The sequence below is a fragment of the Ochotona curzoniae genome, unplaced genomic scaffold, assembly GCF_017591425.1.
Source record: "Ochotona curzoniae isolate NIBS_2020 unplaced genomic scaffold, NIBS_Ocur_1.0 scaffold_4701, whole genome shotgun sequence".
In the NCBI taxonomy this organism is placed as follows: domain Eukaryota; kingdom Metazoa; phylum Chordata; class Mammalia; order Lagomorpha; family Ochotonidae; genus Ochotona; species Ochotona curzoniae.
In genome coordinates, this window is record NW_024467122.1 from 72,360,708 (window position 1) to 72,382,803 (window position 22,096).

The 22,096-nt window shown below is 46.8% G+C and overlaps 1 protein-coding gene across 2 annotated transcripts in view; it reads left to right on the forward strand.

Moving 5' to 3' along the window:
* Nucleotides 1-19,282, forward strand: part of GLCE (glucuronic acid epimerase) — a 91,189-nt gene extending 71,907 nt beyond the window's left edge. For both annotated transcript variants that reach the window (XM_040970170.1, XM_040970171.1), the window contains exons 2-4: nucleotides 4,196-4,773; nucleotides 7,996-8,241; nucleotides 15,470-19,282. In XM_040970170.1, the coding sequence (XP_040826104.1) occupies nucleotides 4,209-4,773; nucleotides 7,996-8,241; nucleotides 15,470-16,494 (1,836 nt within the window). In that variant the 5' untranslated portion in view covers nucleotides 4,196-4,208 and the 3' untranslated portion in view covers nucleotides 16,495-19,282. The remainder of the gene's footprint in view (nucleotides 1-4,195; nucleotides 4,774-7,995; nucleotides 8,242-15,469) is intronic.
* The last annotated feature ends 2,814 nt before the right edge of the window (nucleotides 19,283-22,096 follow it).

Here is a 22,096-nt window from a genome sequence, read left to right on the forward strand (position 1 = left end):
TTGCTTCCCAGTGTTCATTCTCCTGACACATTGCTGAAACCCTGCTAAAACCATGCACGTAGTTGGGAATACAGCAGTGATTAGAAGAAACAGAGAATTCCATTTCTGAAGAGCTGTAAATGCAAATGAACTAGAGATGAATAATGATCAAAATAGTACTAGATCAAATAGAAGAAGTAGTGCATCAGGTTAAGCCACAGTGTGGGACACCCACATCCCATAATAGCATGCCTCGTTCGAGTGGCTGCTCTGCTTCTAGTCAAGCTTCCTGCTGTTTACGTGCCTGATGGTCAGAGGCAGTGGCCCAAGAGGGTGGGTCTCTTGCTTCCCAGCTAGAACATCCAGGTGGATTTCCAGGCCCCTGACTTTGGCCTTCCTAAGCATTTGGGGAGTGAACCAGCGGACGGAATAGGCACTTCTGTTCTTTTCATTTACTCAGTCCCAAGGAATTTTAAGAAAATAAGTTGTTAGGAAAATAAAGTGAGTAAGAGAAGTATGAATTGTTAGGCTTATAAATGAATAATGATCAGGCAAATCTTAGTCTTAAGAATAAAGAAAAAGTAAATAGTAATTCCCTTGAATAAATTATTTAAATTACTTTAAAGGCATTTTCTCAATAAAACATAGCCTGCATATTTTGACAACTGAATGGTAAACACAGTTTCTGACTGAATTTAACAGTTCACATACTTGGGGAAAATGAATCTGAAAAGTCATATATCACAGAAACACCTCTTTGGCTTAAAATTATTTTAGAATGTAAACATTCAGTTTCCCAAAAGAAAACTGGAAGTTAATTTTTACTTTCCTAATCTGTAGCTATTTCTGTCAAATTTTTTTTCTAGTTTATGATTCTTACTGAATACTATTTTTTTTAAGATGTATTTATTTTTATTGCAAAGTCAGATTACAAAGAAGAGGAGAGATGGAGAGAAGATCTTCTGTCCGCTGAATCACTTCTCGAGTGGCCACAACGGCCAGAGCTGCGCTAATCCGAAGCCAGGGGCCTGGAGCTTTTTCCAGGTCTCCCATGTGGGTGCAGGGTCCCAAGGCTTTGGGCCGTCCTCGGCTGCTTTCCCAGGCCACAAGCAGGAAGCTGGATGGGAAGCAGGGCTGCCAGGACACGAACCAGCAAGGACTTTAACCATTAGACTACTGAGCCAGGCCCTGAACGCTATTTCCCATTTAAGCCTCCAAAGTTACTAAACCAATCCATAAAAGTCTGTGTTTCAAGTGGAGTAAGTGTTTATAGTCAACAGCAAGTGAGATTTTAAAGATGATGTATGGAGTTGTTGATTTTAAAGCCTAAAATGCTTTTCTAGTTCATGGGTATGGAGGTTTTAAAAATTAAGGAGGGCCCAGCGTAGAGGTTAAAGTCCTCGCTTTTAACATGCCAGATGCCATATGGGCGCCGGTTCAAATCCCGGCGGCCCCGCTTCCCTTCCAGCTCCCTGCCTGTGGCCTGGGAGAGCAGTCGAGGACGGCCCAAAGCTTTGGGAACCTGCACCCACGTGGGAGACCCGGAAGAGGCTCCTGGCTTCGGATTGGCATAGTATCGGCCCGTTGCGCTCACTTGGGGAGTGAATCATCGGACGGAAGATCTTCCTCTCTGTCTCTCCTCTCTGTATATCCGCCTTTTCAATAAAAAAATAATAAAAATAAATCTTTAAAAAAAGTGGTTAAGGTCCTCGCCTTGCACACCCGGGATCCCATATGGGCGCCGGTTCTATCCCGGCAGCCCCGCTTCCCTTCCAGCTTCCCTTCCAGCTCCCTGCCTGTGGCCCAGGAAAGCAGTCAAGGACGGCCCAAAGCTTTGGGACCCTGCACCCACGTGGGAGACCTGGAAGAGGCTCCTGGCTTCGGATTGGCATAGTATCGGCTGTTGCGCTCACTTGGGGAGTGAATCATCGGAAAGAAGATCTTCCTCTCTGTCTCTCCTCCTCTCTGTATATCTGACTTTCCAATAAATAAATAAAAGTAATAAAAATTAAAAAAAAAAAAAAAGAACCGTAATGTATGGAGATCCACCAACATACTGCGACCATTAAGTGCTGGAAGTCCTGAGTTTGAAAGACGTGAGCTTGAAAGGGCATTCCCAGTGCTGAAACAGGAAGAAGCAAGCCTCCCATAGCCCACCCTCCCGTGAGTGCCCGTTCCTGGTCAGCAGACCAGGGTGACGTGACACACACAATGACAGATTAAGACCGGAATCCATACTCTCCAGGACTGTACAGGGTTGCCTGTAGCACTTTGGAAGGAAAGTGTGTGCTGCCCAGGATTCCAAATCCCATCAAACTGCCAACAAGGGGAAGATCAGAATGAAAATCTCAGACATCCAGGGACTCCGAGTTTACCTTTTCTTGAAATCGAAAGAAAGGAATGAATTATACATTCATATTCACTGTGAATTTTCTTGAGATATAGAAATTCAACTTCCAATTTTTTCATCAAAACTTTTCATTAATCTCATTGCTGCCAAAAGGTTTTGTTGTGGGATAATGAGGAGAGATTATAAACAGTGAAGCTAGCAGTCATGGTTTATGCCGTACAAAGCTACTGTGGCAAACAGTAATGAGCTTGCTCCCTTTACTCTCAGCAGGCTGTGTGTTGCAGGTCTGATTGGCCCCAAATTGTTCGTATCTCAGCGATTCCAGTGGAAGCAACCCAGGACTGCTTGCATTGCAGTCGACAGCTGAGCGGTACACCAGCGGGCAGCAGGGCCAGCAGCATCCAGTCACTCTCCTATCAGCCAGATGACATGATCTGACTTCAGTTGTAAAGGGTGGTTCTAGATGCAGTGTTGAAAATAAGTTTGAGGGGCTAAAGTCCTCACCTTGAGTGCGCCGGGATCCCATATGGGTGCCGGTTCTAATCCCGGCAGCTCCACTTCCCATCCAGCTCCCTGCTTGTAGCCTGTGAAGGCAGTCGAAGACAGCCCAAAGCCTTGGGACCCTGCACCTGTGTGGGATACCCGGAAGAAGTTCCTGGCTCCTGGCTTCGGATCAGCATAGCATCGGCTATTACACTCACTTGGGGAATGAATCATTGGACGGAAGATCTTCCTCTCTGTCTCTCCTCCTCTCTGTATATCTGACTTTCCAATAAATAAATAAATCTTAAAAAAAAAAAAAAAGAAAGAAAGAAAAGTTTGAGGGTGGAGTGGCAGGACAAAGGTCTAAGAAACAGAGACCAGTTGGGGTATGACTGCAGCGTTCTGGCTGAGTGCTGTTAGTGGAGGTGGTGAAAAGAAGTCAGAGGCCAAGGATAATCTGAAGGGAGAGCCAGTAGGACTCCCTGTCCGATCAGATGTGGAACGAGCAAGTGAGGATTCGAGATGTTTAGTCAGAGCACTAGGAAGGGACGGACAGGCTGAAGGAAAAGATCAGGCGTGTTTTCGGTATTAAATTACCAATAAAATGCCATTTACTTGGATTGGCACATGAAAATGGAATTAAATGGTAAGTTTATTGTGGTACAAAAAATTCTTAAATACAGGTCTAGTTTCTTCATAATGGACATTTTTTCCTTGACCTTTTGGAGACCCTTCCTAGGTAGCTTGCATTTCTGAAGGAAGATTTGGGACACGATTTGGGAGTAGTCAGCATACAAACCGAGCATAGAGGCCTGAGACTGGTGAGGCCACTTAGGAAGGACTGGACATGAAGAGTCTGAGCACTGGGGCCTTAAGGATCACAGAGATGAAGAGGAAGGCTGCCCGTGAGAGAGAGGGAGAGCCAGGAGAGAATGGTACCCTAGAGACCACAGGAAGAACACGAACAGGGCGTCTCTGCCAAGAGACCAAGAGTCACGGTTGGATTGGGCAGCACGGACGCCACTGTGTTCCTGGAAAGGGTCTGTTTCTCAGGTTCCTCGCACGCTACAGAGGTCCTCAGCTCCAAGTTGTGTGGACCTGAGGACTCGGTCAGTGCGGCTGGTGGGGGGTCATTTCACCCTAAGGGTATTGTGAGAAATTACTGAGACGCCCAAGAAGGACAAAAAATAAGAAGCTTCTGGCATCTCTGTTTGGGAAGGTTATACTAACAGGGACTGTGAATATTGAGGCAGCTGCCTTCTTGTTTGTGCTGGAAAGTTTGAGTTAGTAATTTTAAGTCTGATTAGAGTATGTACAGGCAACTTTATCCTGTGAAATGTCCGTGATACATCTCTGTGTGCGTTTTTCTTCTTGCCTCCCTAGGTATGGTCTGAATATGCGTTGCCTGGCAGCTCGGGTCAGCTATAAGACTTTGATTATCATCTGCGCACTCTTCACTCTGATCACAGTGCTTCTGTGGAATAAGTGTTCCAGTGACAAGACGATCCAGTTTCCACGGCACCTGAGCAGTGGCTTCAGAGTGGACGGACTCGAGAAGAGGGCAGTGGCGTCTGAGAGTGACAGCTACGTGAAGCACCTGGCCCGACAGCAGTCCGAGGAGGCCTTCCCTCCCGAGCAGCAGAAAGCTCCCCCTGTCGTGGGAAACAAGGTGTTGGGGCTCAAGTATGAAGAAATCGACTGTCTCATAAATGATGAACACACAATTAAAGGGAGACGAGAGGGGAATGAAGTCTTTCTTCCATTCACTTGGGTGGAGAAATATTTCGATGTTTATGGGAAGGTGGTTCAGTACGATGGCTACGATCGGTTTGAGTTCTCCCACAGCTACTCCAAGGTTTATGCACAGAGAGCCCCTTACCACCCCGATGGCGTGTTCATGTCCTTCGAAGGCTACAACGTGGAAGTCCGGGATAGAGTCAAGTGCATCAGTGGGGTTGAAGGTTGGTATCTGCCCCACTTGCATGTTCTGTCCCGGTTATGTTGGGGGCAAAGAGATTATAGATGCTGAAACAGCAGATGTCTCCCTCCCTGTCAGGGTGCCTTCCACTGCTCTGACATTGCAGGGAGGAAACAGTCCAGTCTGATCCTGGGGTGACTCACAGGCTGCAATTAAGATCAGACGTAAACAAGCAGTACTGTTCCATTAACCTGCCTCAGGATCTAAAGTTCTTCCCCCAGAAAGGTCAAGGTGTGGTGTGTCCGTGAGGGGAGATAGGAAAGGAGCAAGACCGTCCACTGGCCCTGTCAGTATCCACATGTGGCTTGGTACCTCATCAGCTAGGGATCATCAATGAAAATGACAGGCAGTGCACGGACCTTGAGTTCTCTGTGTCCTGAACCCCTGGAGCCCGCCACATGCTGCTTTGACTGCCTGTAAACCTGGGGCACTTGAGCTCCCTTCTGGGTATAATTAGGACATTTTAGAATCTGCTTGTCACGCTTCTGATTGACTAGAAAGCCATCATTTGTAAGTAGAGAGATGTGAACTTAATCTGTTTTGATACTGTTTGACTTCACATCTTCATTTTGATAGAAAATGCTTTTACTGTTTTAATCTTTTAAAAGCTATGATGTAAACAAGACTTCACTTGATATATTTTCACTTCAGAAAGAAGTGTGTGCTAACTCGGTGACCCTGGGAAGGTTATCAGACTCCCTCAGTCAAGGGCCTCCAGCACACCCTCATCCAGAGCTAATGATGTGCCTGTTCCTCCTGTCGGGAGTGCACGTCTGCTCCTCTGTCTTCAATGTCTGTGTCACTTAAGTTTTAACAGTAGAGGAGTCAGACTGAGTAATATTCTTACCATGTAAGATAACTGTTGCCACTTCTGTATATTTTCCAGTCTTGCTATGCTCAGTCTTTGTTCTGAGACATGCTTAACACAGTTGTGTTGGTATTGTAAAGGGATTCGGAAAGATAACACTGTTACAGATTCAGAGCTGCTCTGCTGTCTCCCCCTAACGTCCTGTGATCACAGGATCCCCCTTTGGCTAATGACTGAGATTTCTTACATATCATGATGTTTGCAATATATGGGACTAGTCTCTAGAGTGTGACAGATTGCTTTTAGGGTTGTTTTGGTTTGGTTTGGTTTTGGTTTTTTAGATTTATTTATTTTTGCTGGAAAAGCAGGTTTAGAGAGAGAAGAGGAGACAGAGTGAGAAAGATCTTCCATTGCTAGTTCACTCCTAAAATGACCACAACAGCTAGAGCTGAACTTGTCCAAGCGAAAGAGCCTCTTCTGAGTCTCCCACGCAGGTGCAGGATCCAAATGGCATTTAACCATCCTCAGGCCATGAGCTGGCAGGTGAGTGGGAAGTGCAGTAGCTGGGATACAAACCGGTGCCCATAGGCACACTACACTTGCAGGTACAGGATTAGCCAATTGAGCCATCATGCCACCCTGTTTTTTTGGTTTTTTGTTTTTATTTTTTTTTACCAGTATAAATGATGTTGTAGCTATTCACTGTTAATCTTTATTTGCTATTTTAATACTGTGTTGAGAGCTACTGAACGTTTCTAGTAGCACGGTATAGAGTTCACTGTTCTTACCCAACTCTTGCCATCATGGAACATTGTGTTTAAATCTCTGATTTACAAAATAATCTCATAATTTGTCTTCTACAACAACTAGTAAGGACAAATATCCTTTTGGAGGAGAATTTTTAGTCACTTTTTTTTTGTTTGAAACAGAGATCTTCCATCCATTGGTTCACTCCCCAGATGCCTGTGACAGCCAGGACTGGACCAGGCTGAGACTGAGTTCAGGAGCTCAGTCCAGGTCTGAACGGCTGAGGTTGAGCCCTTGAGCCACCATCTGCTGCCATCCCAGGAGGCTGGACTGGGCACCGCAGGATGGGATGCAGGTGTCCCAGGAATCTCTTCACTGGGTGCAAGGCCTGCTTTTGGAGTATGTCTTTGCTAGTTTCACCTTTTGGTATTTAACCTTGTATGCATACTCTTTACTAATGTGACTAGCATTTTTCTTGCACATATTTGCATTTATTCTTATTTAAATAGTGATAATACCAGTGCTGTGACATTTGTTAAAAACACTTTCTTTGATTTGGTTATCTTTTAATTCTGCTTTTTATTTATTTTAGAAGTTTTTAGTTTTTATAAATATTTTGGACCTTGGCTTTTTTGTGTTAAAATTTTTGTTGTTGTTTAGAAACAGTTACAGAAAGAGATCTTCTATCAGCTGGTTCACTCCGCAGAAGGGCCAGGCCAAAGCTGGGAACCAGGAGCTTCAGCCAGGTCTCCCGTATGGGTGGCAAGGGCCCAGACACTGGAGCCTTCCTGCACTGCTTCTCCCAGGCCGTCAGCAGGCAACTGGGTCAGGGGGTAAGCCAGCACCCATATAGGAAGCTGGCATCACAGGTGGCAGCGTTACCCGCCAAGCCAGGAGCCAACCCCTGCTTCTTCATTGTATGCTTAGAAAGGCACACCAAACATTTGGAAAATGTTTCATAGAGCTTTATAATGTGTCATCTATTTGTGAATTATTTTAAGAATCTATGGCTAAATAGACAGCTTTAATTCAATAATAAAAACACTCCTTTCTTTTAGCAGTTCCATTTTTGACAGGAAGGATGGAAGGAAAGTACTCCAAGCTGTGATTATTATGTTATTATTGCCTAGTCACAACTGTCTTACGAAGCACATAAAGTGCTTTAACTGTGAGATGATAGACTGAACTATTAGACCATTCCTTGCTTGACACTGGAGAGGGGAGGAGAGTTGGTAGTTAGCATGCTTGTTAGGTAAAAATGTCTACAAGTTCAGGGTTAATATTTAGACTCTAACTGTGGTGACATTATCTTGCATGCATCTAAAACTGTGCAAAAATTGAATATGTGAAAGATGGTGTCTGTAGCTGTGAACAGTAGACATTAAAACACTGACCTTGAGAGGCAAGAGCGAGACAAGTGATGGTGCTGCATCGCTGTCCTGCAACAGCCGATGATGCCGATGATGCTGATGCTGCGGATGAGTGCTGAGTGTTGTTTGTTACTTGGTCTCCAGCAGTCCTGAAAGCAGTGTAACAAGGAGGCACCGTGGTTGCTGATAACCCGGTGACAGTCCCCAGAAGTGGAATAGTGAGGAGGGATGCTCTGAGCAGGGTGGCCATGGTCATTCACTGTGTTTCTCTTCTGTGCAGGTGTGCCCTTGTCTACACAGTGGGGACCACAAGGCTATTTCTACCCAATCCAGATTGCACAGTACGGGCTGAGTCATTACAGCAAGAATCTGACCGAGAAGCCGCCACACATAGAGGTCTATGAGACAGCAGAGGACAGGGACAAGGGCAGCAAGGCTAGCGACTGGGCCGTGCCCAAGGGCTGCTTTATGGCTAGTGTGGCTGACAAGGCCAGATTCACCAATGTGAAGCAGTTCATTGCTCCAGGTAAGTCGTTCCCTGTAGGTGCCTGCTAATCTTCTGTTGGTTTGTGGCACCCCGTAGTGCCTTAACGTTTTAATGATTTGGAAAAACAACAGTAGCAGGCCTTTTATGTTTCATATATAAATGTGTGATGTCACCTGAGTGAAAGCCCTAAAGAACAACTGGAAAAAAAAATCAAGATTGTAAAAAGAAAAGTGTTTCCTGTGTGAAGAGATGAGCTCCAGACGAGGTGCAGCTTACCCACGGGTGGAGTGCGCTCCAGAGGCCCGGGGCTGGGAACGGTGAAGTTCCTCATTGTACTTCAGTGTGTGATGATAGCCAATTCTTAAACAATTTTTGCATTAGGTAGAGTTTTTTTTTGCAGCTAGTATTTCCTTTGCCTTTTCCTTGCCAGTGGCTTTTTTACTTTCTCACATATTTCAAGAACATATTTCAAGCACATATTCCAAGAAAATATTACCAAACAGAGGCCCAGCATGGTAACCTAGAGGCTAAAGTTACTGCATTGCATGCACTGGGATCCCATGTGGACACTAGTTCATATCCAGGCTGTTCCACTTCCCTTCCAGCTTCCTGCTTATGACCTGAGAAAGCAGTTGAGGATGGCCCAAAGCCTTGGGACCCTGTGCCTGCATAGGAGACCCAGAAGAGTCTTCTGGCTCCTAGTTTCAGATCAGCTCAGCTCCACCCTGGCCGTTGCAGCCACTTGGGGAGTGAACCAGTAAACAGAAGATCTTTCTCGCTGTCTCTCCGTCTCTATAAATCTGACTTTCCAATAAAAATAAATAAATCTAAAGAAAATATTACCAAATAAGCATGCTTCTCCTATTGAATTTTGTTAATGTACTAAATAATCTCAAACTTCATATAAAGCCACTTTCATTAATAAAATCAAATCGACTTTATGCAACATTTCCCCTGTACTAAGGCAGTCTCATTAATTAGGAGGTAATGTGTTTTTTCTGCTCTGATCAATATCGGTGAGGACTAACGAGCCCACTACTCTAATGAGACAGGGAGATGATTTTAGTAGCTGCACCTCAGGCTTCATTCTCTGTAGGGATACGTTGTCAGGAGCGGAAGAGGTGCCCTGTTCCCGCCAACCCTGCAGGTGATAAATAAAGAGAAGAAAGGCTGAGAGACCTTGTGTATTCTCTGTTTGTGGCTGCAACTCACAGACCTCGAAAGCCGCAGCAGACCTGCTGGCTCTGGCTGGCCGGAAGTGATGGATTTCAGAGTGCTTAATGCAGTGCAAGTGATGATGACCGTTGTTTTTGTTCTGTGACTAGAACCTCTTCACGTGGCGCTCAGTGATAGCCCAGCTTCAAGAGCATCTTGGTGATTGTGAAACAGCAGGTCTGGCGGAGTGAGAAGGAACGAGGAAGCATCTAGCAGTATTTAGTCATGTTATTAAGGAAGGAAATGGTTAGACAAAGGAAAGGACATTGGACTTTGGGTGGACCCATGGGAGCTCATTTTTACACTCACTGCTTCATCCAGATCTCCCACATAGGTGGCAAGGGCCCAGCTAAACACATGGGCCATCTTACGCCACTCTTCTCAGGCCGGTGTACCAGGGAGCTGGGTCAGATTAGGGTAGGAGGGTGCAGCCCTCATCTGGAGGGCCTCAGGTATCTGTGAGGTTTTTCTAGAATAATCTTTTGAATTCAAGCCTGTTTAGAGGAACAGATTTCACTGTACAGTTTGGGGTAAAATGGCTAATGAAACAAAGTTAAGTACCCACATCCTTAGCCAGCTTCCCTCCAGCCAGGAGCTGCAGGAAAGCTCCTTCCGGAGGGGATTGTAAGCTTGTGCTCAGGAGCACTCAGGCAGCGGGACACAGCCACTCGAGCCGGCACTGTGTGCTTGGACGAGTGCTAGCTGGCAGTGGAGTGTAGGCTCTGGTATCTTACACATGCCTCTAGGACAAGAATACAAGGCGAGAAATGGATGGGGGTTACTTGGGAGTTACTGCTCAGCTCAGAGAGAAGAATCAAAAAGTGAGAAGTTTCATGAAGTGGAAGAGACGAGTACCGGCCCCGTGAGAGGTAAAGGCAGAGAAAATACGTGGAAGAATGATTGGGACCTTAGAGTCCAAGCCCTCACGTCCAGGTCCCAGTGAGGCCGGAAGGACCCAGACAGCCAGGGGCTGCATTGCATGCCGTCAGCCTATTATTTTTCTCGTTCTTGGCCTCGAATTTGTTTTTCGCTGAAGGGAAACAAAATCCTCTATGGTGAAGAACTGTAAAATGACTCTGCTGCATATTTTTATTGTTTCATTGATGAATCATGTTTTGTTCCTCTTCTAGTTTTAAAATTAAATGAATAGAAACTTTATGCCTGTCCTGCTCCATTAAATTAAGTTAGCTGTCCCTTTCCCAAAGCGCTCTTCGTTTCGTTCCCTGACCTCACTTGGTTCTGTCTCGGTAGCCGTTCTTCCCTAGGCTTCCTGTGAACTCTCCTCACACTGGCGCTCATCTCATTGTCTCTCATGTTCTGAGCAGGGCCTCCGCTCACTCGCTGTAAGACACTTGTGGATTAAATGAATCAGTGAAGAGTTTGTGTGTCTCAAAATGCTGATTTATTTTTTTTTTAAGATTGATTTTTATTATTTTTTCATTGGAAAGGCGGATATACAGAGAGGAGAGACAGAGAGGAAGATCTTCTGTCTGATGATTCACTCCCCAAGTGAGCACAACGGTCGATGCTATGCCGATCCAAAGCCAGGAGCCTCTTCCAGGTCTCCCATGCGGGTACAGGGTCCCAAGGCTTTGGGCCGTCCTCGACTGCTTTCCCAGGCCACAGGCAGGGAGCTGGATGGGAAGCGGGGCTGCCGGGTTAGAACCGGCGCCCATATGGGATCCCGGGCGTGCAAGGCGAGGACCTTAACCACTGCGCCATCGCGCCGGGCCCAAAATGCTGATTTAAACAATATTCTTTTTGTCCAGCTTTACACAGTAACAAGTAACATCATATGTGTATGTACTTAAGGTGTTTAAGGTGATGCTGGGGTATATCAAGTGCAGGTGTATCTTGTTCTGAGAAGTGAATACTGTAGTCAGGTTAGCACATCTGTTACCTCACAACGCTGTCGTGTGTGTGTGTGTGTGTGTGTGTGTGTGTGTGTGTGTGTGTGTGTGTGTGTTGATGAGAACACCGACAAGTCACTCTCAAGTTCAACATTGTTAGTTTCCATAGAAAAGTGACATCATACAGTGTATTTTTGTCTGTCTGATGTACCTCACTTAGCATTATGCACTCATGTTTCATCTGTGTTGTCACAGCAGGCACTTATGCTTCTTGTTGACCAAATAAAATCCACTGGGTATGGATGCCACGTTTTCCTAATCCCTTCACCATGGGTTCTGTCTGTCTGGGTTTTTGTGAACAATGGAGCAGTGTCCGTGGGAATGCAGAGATCTCCTTTGAGATACTAATTTCATTTTAGGGGATTGCTGGATCACACATGGTACTTCTATTTTTCATTTTGTAAGATGCCTCCATGTTATTTTCCATAATGGATGGTCCAATTTACATTCCTATCCAAAATACATAAGGGTTTCCTTTTCTTCATTTTTTCCTCCCCCAACAAGATGTATCTATTTGTTTAAAGTCACAGGTACACAAAGAGAAAGAAATTTTTTTTAAGATTTATTTATTTTTATTACAAAGTCAGATATACAGAGAGGAGGAGAGATAGAGAGGAAGGTCTTCCGTCTGATGAATCACTCCCCAAGTGAGGGCAATGGCTGGAGCTCTCATCACGTCTTCCTGCCTGATGCAGCAGACAACTTCCTTCCCCTAGGAAGTGGGAGCTCGAATGCCTGAGTCAGGGTTGCTGAGAGGATGGTGATGGGTAGCTGACTTCTCTCTGACTCAGGAGCCCCCTCTGCTGGTGGTAAGGTGTTAGGAACACCCAGGGTGGGTTTGTTTTAGAGGTTACTGCTCTTAATTCGTTTCTGAGTTAGTGGGACTAATCTGTTTATAGGACATAAGTGATTGAACTGTATCATTTCATTAAATTTGTATAAAGTGAAAATTAGAATGGGATTGTGGCAGGAAATAGGCACACCTTCAGCTTTCTCCTATTGGGACTTCTAAAGCTGGGCCATTGTTATCTAGTTTGGCCTGAATGTCATCGTAGTTGATATGATTGTCTGATAAATGAGGCATTTCCCCACAATGAGAAAATAAGTAGCACTCAAGGCAGTCTGTTTTGCTGAATGTAATTTAATCTTGAATGATTCCTAAGTCAATTCAGAATCCAGGGATTCAGGGGTGTTGCTCTGCCCCCCCAAATCCCATGTCACTTTCCCATGTAGTTAGGAGACAGTACGTGTTGACATTTTGCCAGCTAAAATGGGTTTTTGCTGTATTCGAAGTGCACTTTGAAATCAGTTTTTTTAAGTCATTCAGAGCATTAAGTCTCTCAAAGTGGCCCCATTCTTGACGTACTTCCATAACTGTCCGTTCCGTCAGTGAGCCACATAGGGTGATACTGGTGGAGTCCACTGCGGCCTAAGTCAGATGGTCAGCCCAGCCTGCTGGTCACAGCGGGCACACCATCTCAAGTTCACGTTTCTGATCTTTGCCTCTGGCAGCATGCACAGAGCTCCTTACGGCCCCCACAGCAGATTGATTTCTGTGCCTGTGTCCTAGAAAAATAGATACTTCCATTGATTATTCCCAGCAGGATGTCATTTCCAGGAGCATCTGCCTTTTACATAGACTTTTAACTTGATCCAAGAAATGTGGATTCTAGTTCCTGCTTAGCAATAATTAGCTTTGGCCTTGGACAACGTTTAACCTTGCAGGGCTTGCTTATCTTCATCTTTAAAGGGAATGATAGTCCCTTTCCCACAAACCTCGAAAGATTATTGTAAAGGTCAAATGAGATAAATACATAGGATTTATGTTTGGAAATCACAAGAATATTAGTATGTTCAGTTTCCCTTCTTGGTAGGTCCGGATGAACAATATTCAGGAAATCATCTTTCTAATAATTAGTAATTATTATGTGCAAGAGAAATTTCCTATTAATTTTTAAGCTAAAGCAGTGTGTACTGTTTCATTAGCATCAGATAATTAGTAACTAACTACTGTCATTGATTCCTTGTCTTTTTTCTTCCTTAAAATTACCCTGCAAAGTCACCTTATCTCTGACGTGTGAAGGAATTGAGGCTTGAAGAGGTGTATCTTGGAAGACTTCTTAAAATTAGTAGAGCAAGAGTTCAGGTGTAAGGGTTTTTCTTTTTTAAGATTAATTTATTTTTATTGGAAAGTCAGATATACAGAAAGGAGGAGAGAGAGAGAGAGAGAGAGCGAGAGAGAGAGAGAAGAGATCTTCCTTCCAGTGATTCACTTCCCAAGTGGCTGCAGTGGTCAGAGCTGAGCTGATCCAAAGCCAGGAGCCAGGAATCTCTTCCGGGTCTCCCACACAGGTTCAGGGTCCCAAGGCTTTGGGCCGTCCTTGACTGCTTTTCCAGGCCACAAGCAGGGAGCTGGATGGGAAGCGGGGCCACCAAGATTAGAACCGGCGCCCATATGGGATCCTGGCATGTTCAAGGTGAGGACTTTAGCCGCTAGGCTACCGCGCCCAAGTGTAAGGTTTTTAACTCCAGAGTCCATGCTTGTTTTCCTCCTTGCCACCCTGACTTTGTGTTCTACATGAACTTAGTTAATTTCCAAAAATTTTGTTCACAATCCCAGTGAATATCTGAAAACAAACCTGCCTTCTTAGCATCAAATTACAATATTTAGGAAAATAACCTATTGTAATTGTTCAGAGGGTTATCTGAGTAAATAGATGTACGTAAAGTGCAAAGAACATAGTAAAATATATCAATGTACAGTTAATGTAACTAGAATGTAAGGGGCCAGTATTGTAGCATGGTGAGCTAAGGTCCCACCTGCAGTGCCAGCATTCTGTATAGGCACTGACTGAGACCCAGCAACTACCTAGCAGAGGACTGGGCGGGTGGAGAAGATGGCCCAGGTGCTTGGCCCCTGCCCTCACGTGGGAAGCCAGAGGATGCTCCAGGCTCCCGGTGTCAGCCTGGTCCAGCCCTGGCCATTGCAGCTGGTTGGGGAATGAACCAGTGGATGGAGGTTTTACTTCTCACCCCTCCGCAACTCTGTTTTTCAAATAAATAATCCTTTTTTTAAAAAAATTAGCTTTGCATGTAACTGTTTTCCCCTGCCCTCTTTTGGCAATGTTATGTGCTAATTTGGAGGTACTTTTACTTTTTGCAGGATGTGTGTACTAGAGTCATCATTGATTGTTTACCAGCTAGCAGGAGCTCAGAGAAGGCAGTACGATCAACCATACCTTAACCATTGTTGTTGTTTCTAAGATGGGGTTTTTTGAAAGGCACAGTTACAGAGAAAGGAGAGACAGAGAGGGCTTTCAGCTGATAACCCACAAAGACTGAGGCCAGGCTGAAGCCAAAACCCTGGAGCGCCAACTGGATCTCCCAAGCACTTAGGCCATCCTCCACTGCTTCCCCGGGTGCATTAGGGAGTTAGGTCAGAAGAGAAACATCTGGAACTCAAACTGGTACCTCTGTGGAATGTGGACATGATAAGTAATGGCTTAACCCACTGTGCCACACTGCCAGTCTCAGTCGCTTGTACTTAATCCCTAATGTAAACCAAATGCCAAAAGCCAAGAAGTTTCATCTGTTTGTCACCAGATCATCATGAACTCATCATCACCAGTTTTGTATTAGTTGGTAGTTAATTTGTTTTAAAAAAAAAAAAAAGTTAAGGGCCAGTGCAATAGCTTAATGGATAAAATCCTTGTCTTGAAAGTACTGTGATCCCATGGGGGCACCAGTTCATGTCCCGGCTGCTCCACTTCCCATCCAGCTCTCTGCTGTGGCCTGCGAAAGCAGTTGAGGACTTCTTAAGTACCTGGCCCCTGCACTCGTGTGGGACACCTGAAAAAGGCTCCTGGCTCCTTGGTTCAGATTGGCTCAGCTCCGGCCATTGTGGCCGCTTGGGGAGTGAACCAGCAGATAGAAAATCTGTCTCTCCTTCTCTCTTTAAATCTGACTTTTGAATAAAAACGATAAATCCTAAAAAAAAAAAAAAAGTTAAAATAGTGATTCAGAGCACAGCATATTTAAGTGTTAATTTTGTGTGATGGTGGTTGTCAAGGGTGCATTGTGCAGTTTCAAATACAGAAGGACCCGTGTTCTCACGCCCTGTGCTGGTGTCTCACCCTCTGCAGAAACCAGTGAAGGCGTGTCCTTGCCACTGGGAAACACAAGAGACTTTATCATCTCATTTGACCTCAAGTTCTTGACAAACGGGAGCGTGTCCGTGGTTCTCGAGACAACGGAAAAGAACCAGCTCTTCACCGTGCACTACGTCTCCAATACCCAGCTGATTGCTCTTAAAGACAGAGACGTTTACTACGGCATCGGGCCCAGGACCTCGTGGAGTACAGTCACCAGGGACCTGGTCACGGACCTCAGGAAAGGAGTGGGTCTTTCCAACACAAAAGCCGTCAAGCCAACCAAAATCATGCCCAAAAAGGTGGTTAGGTTGATCGCCAAAGGGAAGGGCTTCCTCGACAACATCACCATCTCCACCACAGCGCACATGGCCGCCTTCTTCGCCGCGAGTGACTGGCTGGTGAGGAACCAGGACGAGAGAGGCGGCTGGCCGATAATGGTGACCCGCAAGTTAGGGGAAGGGTTCAAGTCTTTAGAGCCGGGGTGGTACTCTGCCATGGCCCAAGGACAAGCCATTTCTACGCTCGTCAGGGCCTATCTGTTAACGAAAGACCACATCTTCCTCAATTCAGCTTTAAGGGCGACAGCCCCTTACAAGTACCTGTCGGAGCAGCACGGGGTGAAAGCCGTTTTCATGAATAAACACGACTGGTATGAAGAATACCCAACCACACCCAGCTCCTTCGTCCTGAACGGCTTTATGTATTCTTTAATTGGGCTGTACGACTTAAAAGAAACTGCAGGGGAAAAACTCGGCCAAGAAGCGAGGTCCTTGTACGAGCGCGGCATGGAGTCCCTGAAAGCCATGCTCCCGCTCTATGACACCGGCTCAGGCACCATCTACGACCTCCGACACTTCATGCTCGGCATCGCGCCCAACCTGGCCCGCTGGGACTACCACACCACCCACATCAACCAGCTGCAGCTGCTCAGCACCATCGATGAGTCACCCGTCTTCAAGGAGTTCGTGAAGAGGTGGAAGAGCTACCTGAAGGGCAGCAGGGCCAAGCACAACTAGGGCTGCCAGCCAGAAGCCCGCGCCAGCCTCTGCTGCCCACCGGAGCCCCGGGCTCCAGCCCGGCAGGCCGTGGGCACGTTTTAAAAGGCTGTGCGCCGGCTGTTTGCGGATGACATCAGAGCCATCGGTGACTCTTCAAGGCAGCCTTCTGAAGCACCTGCGTTCCACGAGCTGGCGTTTTAACTCAGGAAGTGGCCTTGAACGGAGAGTGTTTAGTCAGCGGGCCATAACAATGCCCTGGCCTGTCGCCACGTCCAGTTCCCCGGATGGTCCAGACGTGCTGAGCTTGGCCCAGGCCAGCTTGGGACAAAACTCTTTTAAAATGTGATTATTTATATTTATATTGAAAGCAGACTTTGAAAACGAAGCGTGTGCTGTCATTCCGTAACTGTGTCCTCGTAGCCTGGATGGTGGGTCGTGTTCAGCTTCTCTCTGTAGCCTAATTTCCTGGGAGTCAGTGAGCTCTTGTTGCATTTGTTCAATTTGCTATATATGTGGAGAATATTTTGGATTACGATTTTCTTCAAAACGTGCAAATCAAAAACACACCCACAGTGTTCAGGCGTCACAGTTCTATAACGTAAGCACAACTAAAACAAAGCGTGTTGACTGCACAAGGGATTACACAACGTTTCCTGTTTTATGAAACTTGACCTACAATCAGTAAGAGTTTGATAATCAGTGTGTCCTTCCTGCACGCCATGGTCTCTGTGTGGAACCCTGTCCTCTCTGACTACACTTGAGAGTCCTGTCCATCTTGCGGACATGATTTGGGATGTTTATTACGAACCTGAGTCTGGGAAGGGGCTGGTGATTTCAAGTCCACTGCCACTCCCTCTTAGGTCTCGTTCCCCCCTGTGAGGACAGACACCCGCTCAGAGATGACAGGAGAGAGTCATGGAGTCGAGCATCCCTTAGCAAACCACGGGTTCTGTGTGCTGGTGTTGGGACGGCCGGCTGTCACAAGGGGTGCTGCCAAGAGTGCTAGCTGTGGGCGATCGGGTCTTTCTTTAGGGGTTCAGCCCCTGCCGTACCTCACCTCGGGGGCTTCAGGCAGCGAGTTTATACGAAGCGGGTGGTTCTGCCCTGACTCTGGTGGTCCTGCATGGCAGTGCGCTGAGTCAGTGCTGTCCCTTGCCCAATGGAGACCAGGAGGCCTGCGTGTTCCTTCAGGGGACAGAGTTGACCAGCACAGCACAGCTTCTCTGGGCCTGGGGTGCACACTGAAGAGATGGCTGGGTTAACTTGCCTACACACCGTCTTCATTGAGTTTGGCCTACCAAGCACTGCTTAGAAACAGGAAAACAGATCACATGTTTATGTATATAGTTTATAAGATGTAGCATCAAAGGGGGCAGGAGTGAAGAAGGCGAAGAGCTGCCCGGAATATTAAACCAGCCATAAAAAAGCGAGCGTAAGCTTCCGCTTTGTGTGACCACAATTCTTCATTTTCCCCACAACCAAAAGAGTTGTAGGTGAATATGCTTTCTCCCAGCCTTGGGCCTTTTACAAGCTGTCTCAGCAACGTTTAGACTGCATCTTCTCTGTCTCAGCAATAAAAATGAGGACTGCCTCATTTTTATTTTGGGTGATGCTTTTCAAAAATAAACTTTCTGCCCTCTGGGAGCCCCCTTTTCTTTATCCTAGTGTTGGGATTTACGGTGGGCCAGACTTGCGCTCTGAGTTCGCTTGACAGTCTTGAGATGTAGGGAGTCCGTGAGGACAGCATGGTACCGCCTCTGCGGCAGACACCAGTGCCTTAACCGTGCGGCTGTCCTCTTCCCGGAGGGAGGCGAGGCTTCCCCCGCCCCGAGTGGCAGTGCCCTGCCATTCCTGGTGGGTCACGCCGCCTTCCACGTGGCAGCAGCAGCAGCCTGGTCAGTGGTGTGATCTCAGCCTGCTCTGAGAGCGCGAGGGGAACCTGTAGCCACGTTGTCAGTGCAGACTGGTGCACCGGCTGCCTCGCCGCTGCCTGGGAGCCGGCTGGGATGCAGGCCCTGCGGAGCTGGGAAGCCCGCCTCTGAGGCAGAGCGGTCTGCATCTTGAGCAAGCCTGCAGGCCAGCCAGGGCTGTGTGGGGAGCACAGCACAGATGATCCATGTCATTGTTGTCCACAAAGAGATGTGGCTTTTTGTAAGGTTTTAAATCACGTAAAATGTTTACTTATTCTGAGCTTAGAAAGACTAGGGGGAGGGCATTTGACCTTTTAATCTTGTTTATTTTGGGAAAATGTTATAATAGGTGTTGGGTTTTGTTTGGTTTTTTTTGTTTGGTTTTTTTTTTGCTTATCTTGAGTTCGCTTGGATGGTACATCTATTGCCATTTCAGTCTTAAAAACAGCCACATGTTTCTGGATGAAGGTCAAGTTCGATGACTCATCCAGGACCTGCACTGTCCGCGGTGGCCTCACCCAGGATCTACCCAGGGTACCAGAAATGGCACACAAGCACAATTCTCCAGATGCGACCCTCCCTGTCCTTTGTCAGCGTGAAAGCATCACTGACAGCTGCTATCCCCGCCCCCTCTGTCGTCCGTGTGGGTTTGACACCATGTGTTAAATATGCAATAAAGTGTTTACCGGATGCCCTCCTGCTGGGGGTCTTTTGTAAGGCTGTACAGATTTTGCCGTTTAAGCACAATGTGCACCTGTTAGTTTTCTATACAGCAAAACTTGATTTTTTTGCAAATGGAAAGGTATTTTGTTTCTATACAGAGTAAATGGATTGTTTGTGCTTAATGTAAAACTGCTTTATAAAATTGTAAAATAAAGTTTTCATCTTAAAAGGAACACATCTGGATGTCTCTTAGTTATTCTGACCATTTGAACCCAGCAAGCAGATTCCTGGCTGTCATTTCCTGTTCTGCTCATGACGGCTATGCAGGCAACAGATGCCCTTGGGGGGCACGCGGGCCTCTGTCAGACCTGAGGAACTGGGGTCTACAGGGGGAGCCAAGCAAGCAAGATGGCTGAGTGTGAATCAGGGAGGGCATAGGGGTGGAGGTGCCCGCACCGCTGTGTGGAGGCCGGTTCCCATTCTAATGCAGACCAGGCAGCTACATTTCCGCAGCTCTGTGCCTCCTGCATGTTCTACATCGGCCCATGTTCTCTTCCCAATGAGAAGCTCCTTTTAGTGCTTTTTTCACTTCCCAAATACTTGTCCATAATGCTACAAACCAGTATAGCTTCGCCTTAGTTTCGCTGCACAGCTTTCTGGTTTATAAGCAGTCTGCATTCCTCTTGATCACCACCACACTGTTTTCCAATTGGTGAGCACACAGCTTTGGACAAGCTACTAACCAGCCTTTTGGGCAGCTGTTTCCTTCAGACTGTGTTCTGACCTGGGAAATAACCGTGTGGTTGCAAACAGTCTCCAGCCAGGCCGGCCTTGCTTTGGTTTTGCTCAACATGGCCAAAGTGTCAGCAGCCCGCCCCCCTGCCCGTGCGCCCTGGCCGGTCTCTTACAGGTTCCTCATTGAGAGGAACCTCCCACCTGTCCACTGCGATCAGACGGGCACTGACCACTCTTCCCCAGGAATCCAAGCTTGGAATTGATTACAGTGATGTCATGTGAGAAACAGATGAAAAGTAGCATTCCCGGTGTTCCAGCCCTGGACCCTGTGCATTTCTGATGTCAGCTGCACTCCATTCAGCATCTGTAACATACCACTCTACCCTTAGAATAAATTCCCTGAAGTTGGCTGGATTTGGTTACTGTTGCTTGCGACAAATGAATCATTCTTAACAATATAGCATCTGTTGGGGCCACCGAAACAAAAACAGAGGAGGATGGCTTCGTGAACAGAAATCAATCCTCCTGCCATTCTGGAGGCTGTAGCCCAGGCACCCGCACGCCACACGCCTGCTCTCTTCCAGGCCTCCCTTAGCCTGCAGATGGCAGCTTCTTGCAGTTGGTCTGGTGTGGTCACTTCCATATCGTCTGTGTCCTGTGTCTTCCACTTAAGAGGACTGGTCAGGCTGAGAGCGGGTCCCTGTGATGGCACTGAAAATCTTAGTTTCAAATACATGGCTACATGTGAAAATGTGTAGCAAAATAGGATTTAAGCATTGTTTTTTGTGCAAAAGAAAAGGAAATCCATAACATTTTCCATGAACTTTTGGAAGATGACTTGAAAGTGCGTGACCATATTCCAGTTGCGTCTGGTAGAGAAGGAAAAACCTGCCAATGTTGCTGAGAAGATTGTGGAGAATCGGGCCGGGCCCATTCCGTGGTCCTTGGAGCAGACCCATTCCGTGGTCGCTGGGGGCACAGTTCAACTCCCGACAGCCACTCTCCCTTCTAAGTGCTCCTAGGTGGAACCAGCCTAGACTGTCATTTAACTTGCTGGAAGCCAGTACAGGGGGTGTTCACTGAACAGAAATCTAGACTCAGGTCTCCCTGGCATCAAAATTGACTCTCACGCTTGGGCTGCACTGCCACTCAGTACAGTCCAATAACCAGAGAAGTCAGTGGTCTTAGATTTCTGTTGTAAACTAACAAATGGCCATATGCGTTAGCAGCCATTCGGAATGTGGAGCTCTCAGATGTGGAAGGGCAGAAAACGGATAGATGCAAAGCCCGTACAAATTGCGAGTTTTGTTTGATGATTTTTTTTTTTCTCAATTCCCATCGACATTACTGTAACTTAAAAGATAGTCAGCAATAGCAGGATAAAATACTGATTTTCATTATACCAACTCGTTAAGGATGCCAAATGGAAAATGGATGCGAATCTAAATGCAGTGTTGGTGAGGAATCTGAATGTTTGCTGCTCGATTTCTAGTGAAAAGAGATATGTTTACCATCTGGGAAGAGCGCTAGATAACTTGTGTGTGCACCCTGCATCTCCTGCATGCTAAACAGCGCCAACCCTGTGATTTGGCTAATCCTGTTCCAGGAGGAGAAGGAATTTGCTGAACGACAGGACTGCAGTGCGAGTGGTTAACGAGCTGTAGCAGAGAGAACAGCTCGGAAGTGGAGTAGGGCTGAAGCTGATCTTAGACACAGAGAGGATACCATTATACAGCCTGAAGCTCCTCCGGTCTAAAGCTTAATTTACATCAGGAAGTAACCAGGGGCTGCTGGGGAATTTGCCATGGTCTCAAAGGCACCTGTAGAGAAAACCGAGAGGTGAAAATGGCAGCTGTGCGAGTAAGAGCGCTCGCTTGTGGCTGGGAGCGGAATAGGAAGTGACTCCCCGGGGCGGAGTGGGGATGAGTCCTTGTTATAAGGAGACACACCTTTCTATCAGTGCCCAGTGCTCCTCCGTCTTTCCTTTGTCACACAGCCGTAACTGGATATCTGCAGCACTGCTGGATACAGTGGGAAGTCCCAACATCAGTCCCCCAGGCCCCTTAGGAGCTTGGCAAGGGGAACTGCAACAGAGTGTGTGCCGCCTCAGCTCCTGCAGGTGTGCAAGCTCCGTTCCCTGGGCAGACGTCCTGCCCAGGAGATGGCCCCGGGCACTGAGGGCTGGGCACTCAGCACAGCAGGTGGGATGCTGCTTGTAAGCCTGCAGCCCACACCAGCTGGGCGTCCTGCCTTCACTTCTGGTCTCAGCTTACTGCTGACATGCAGGGTACAGCAAGCAATGATGGCTCGAG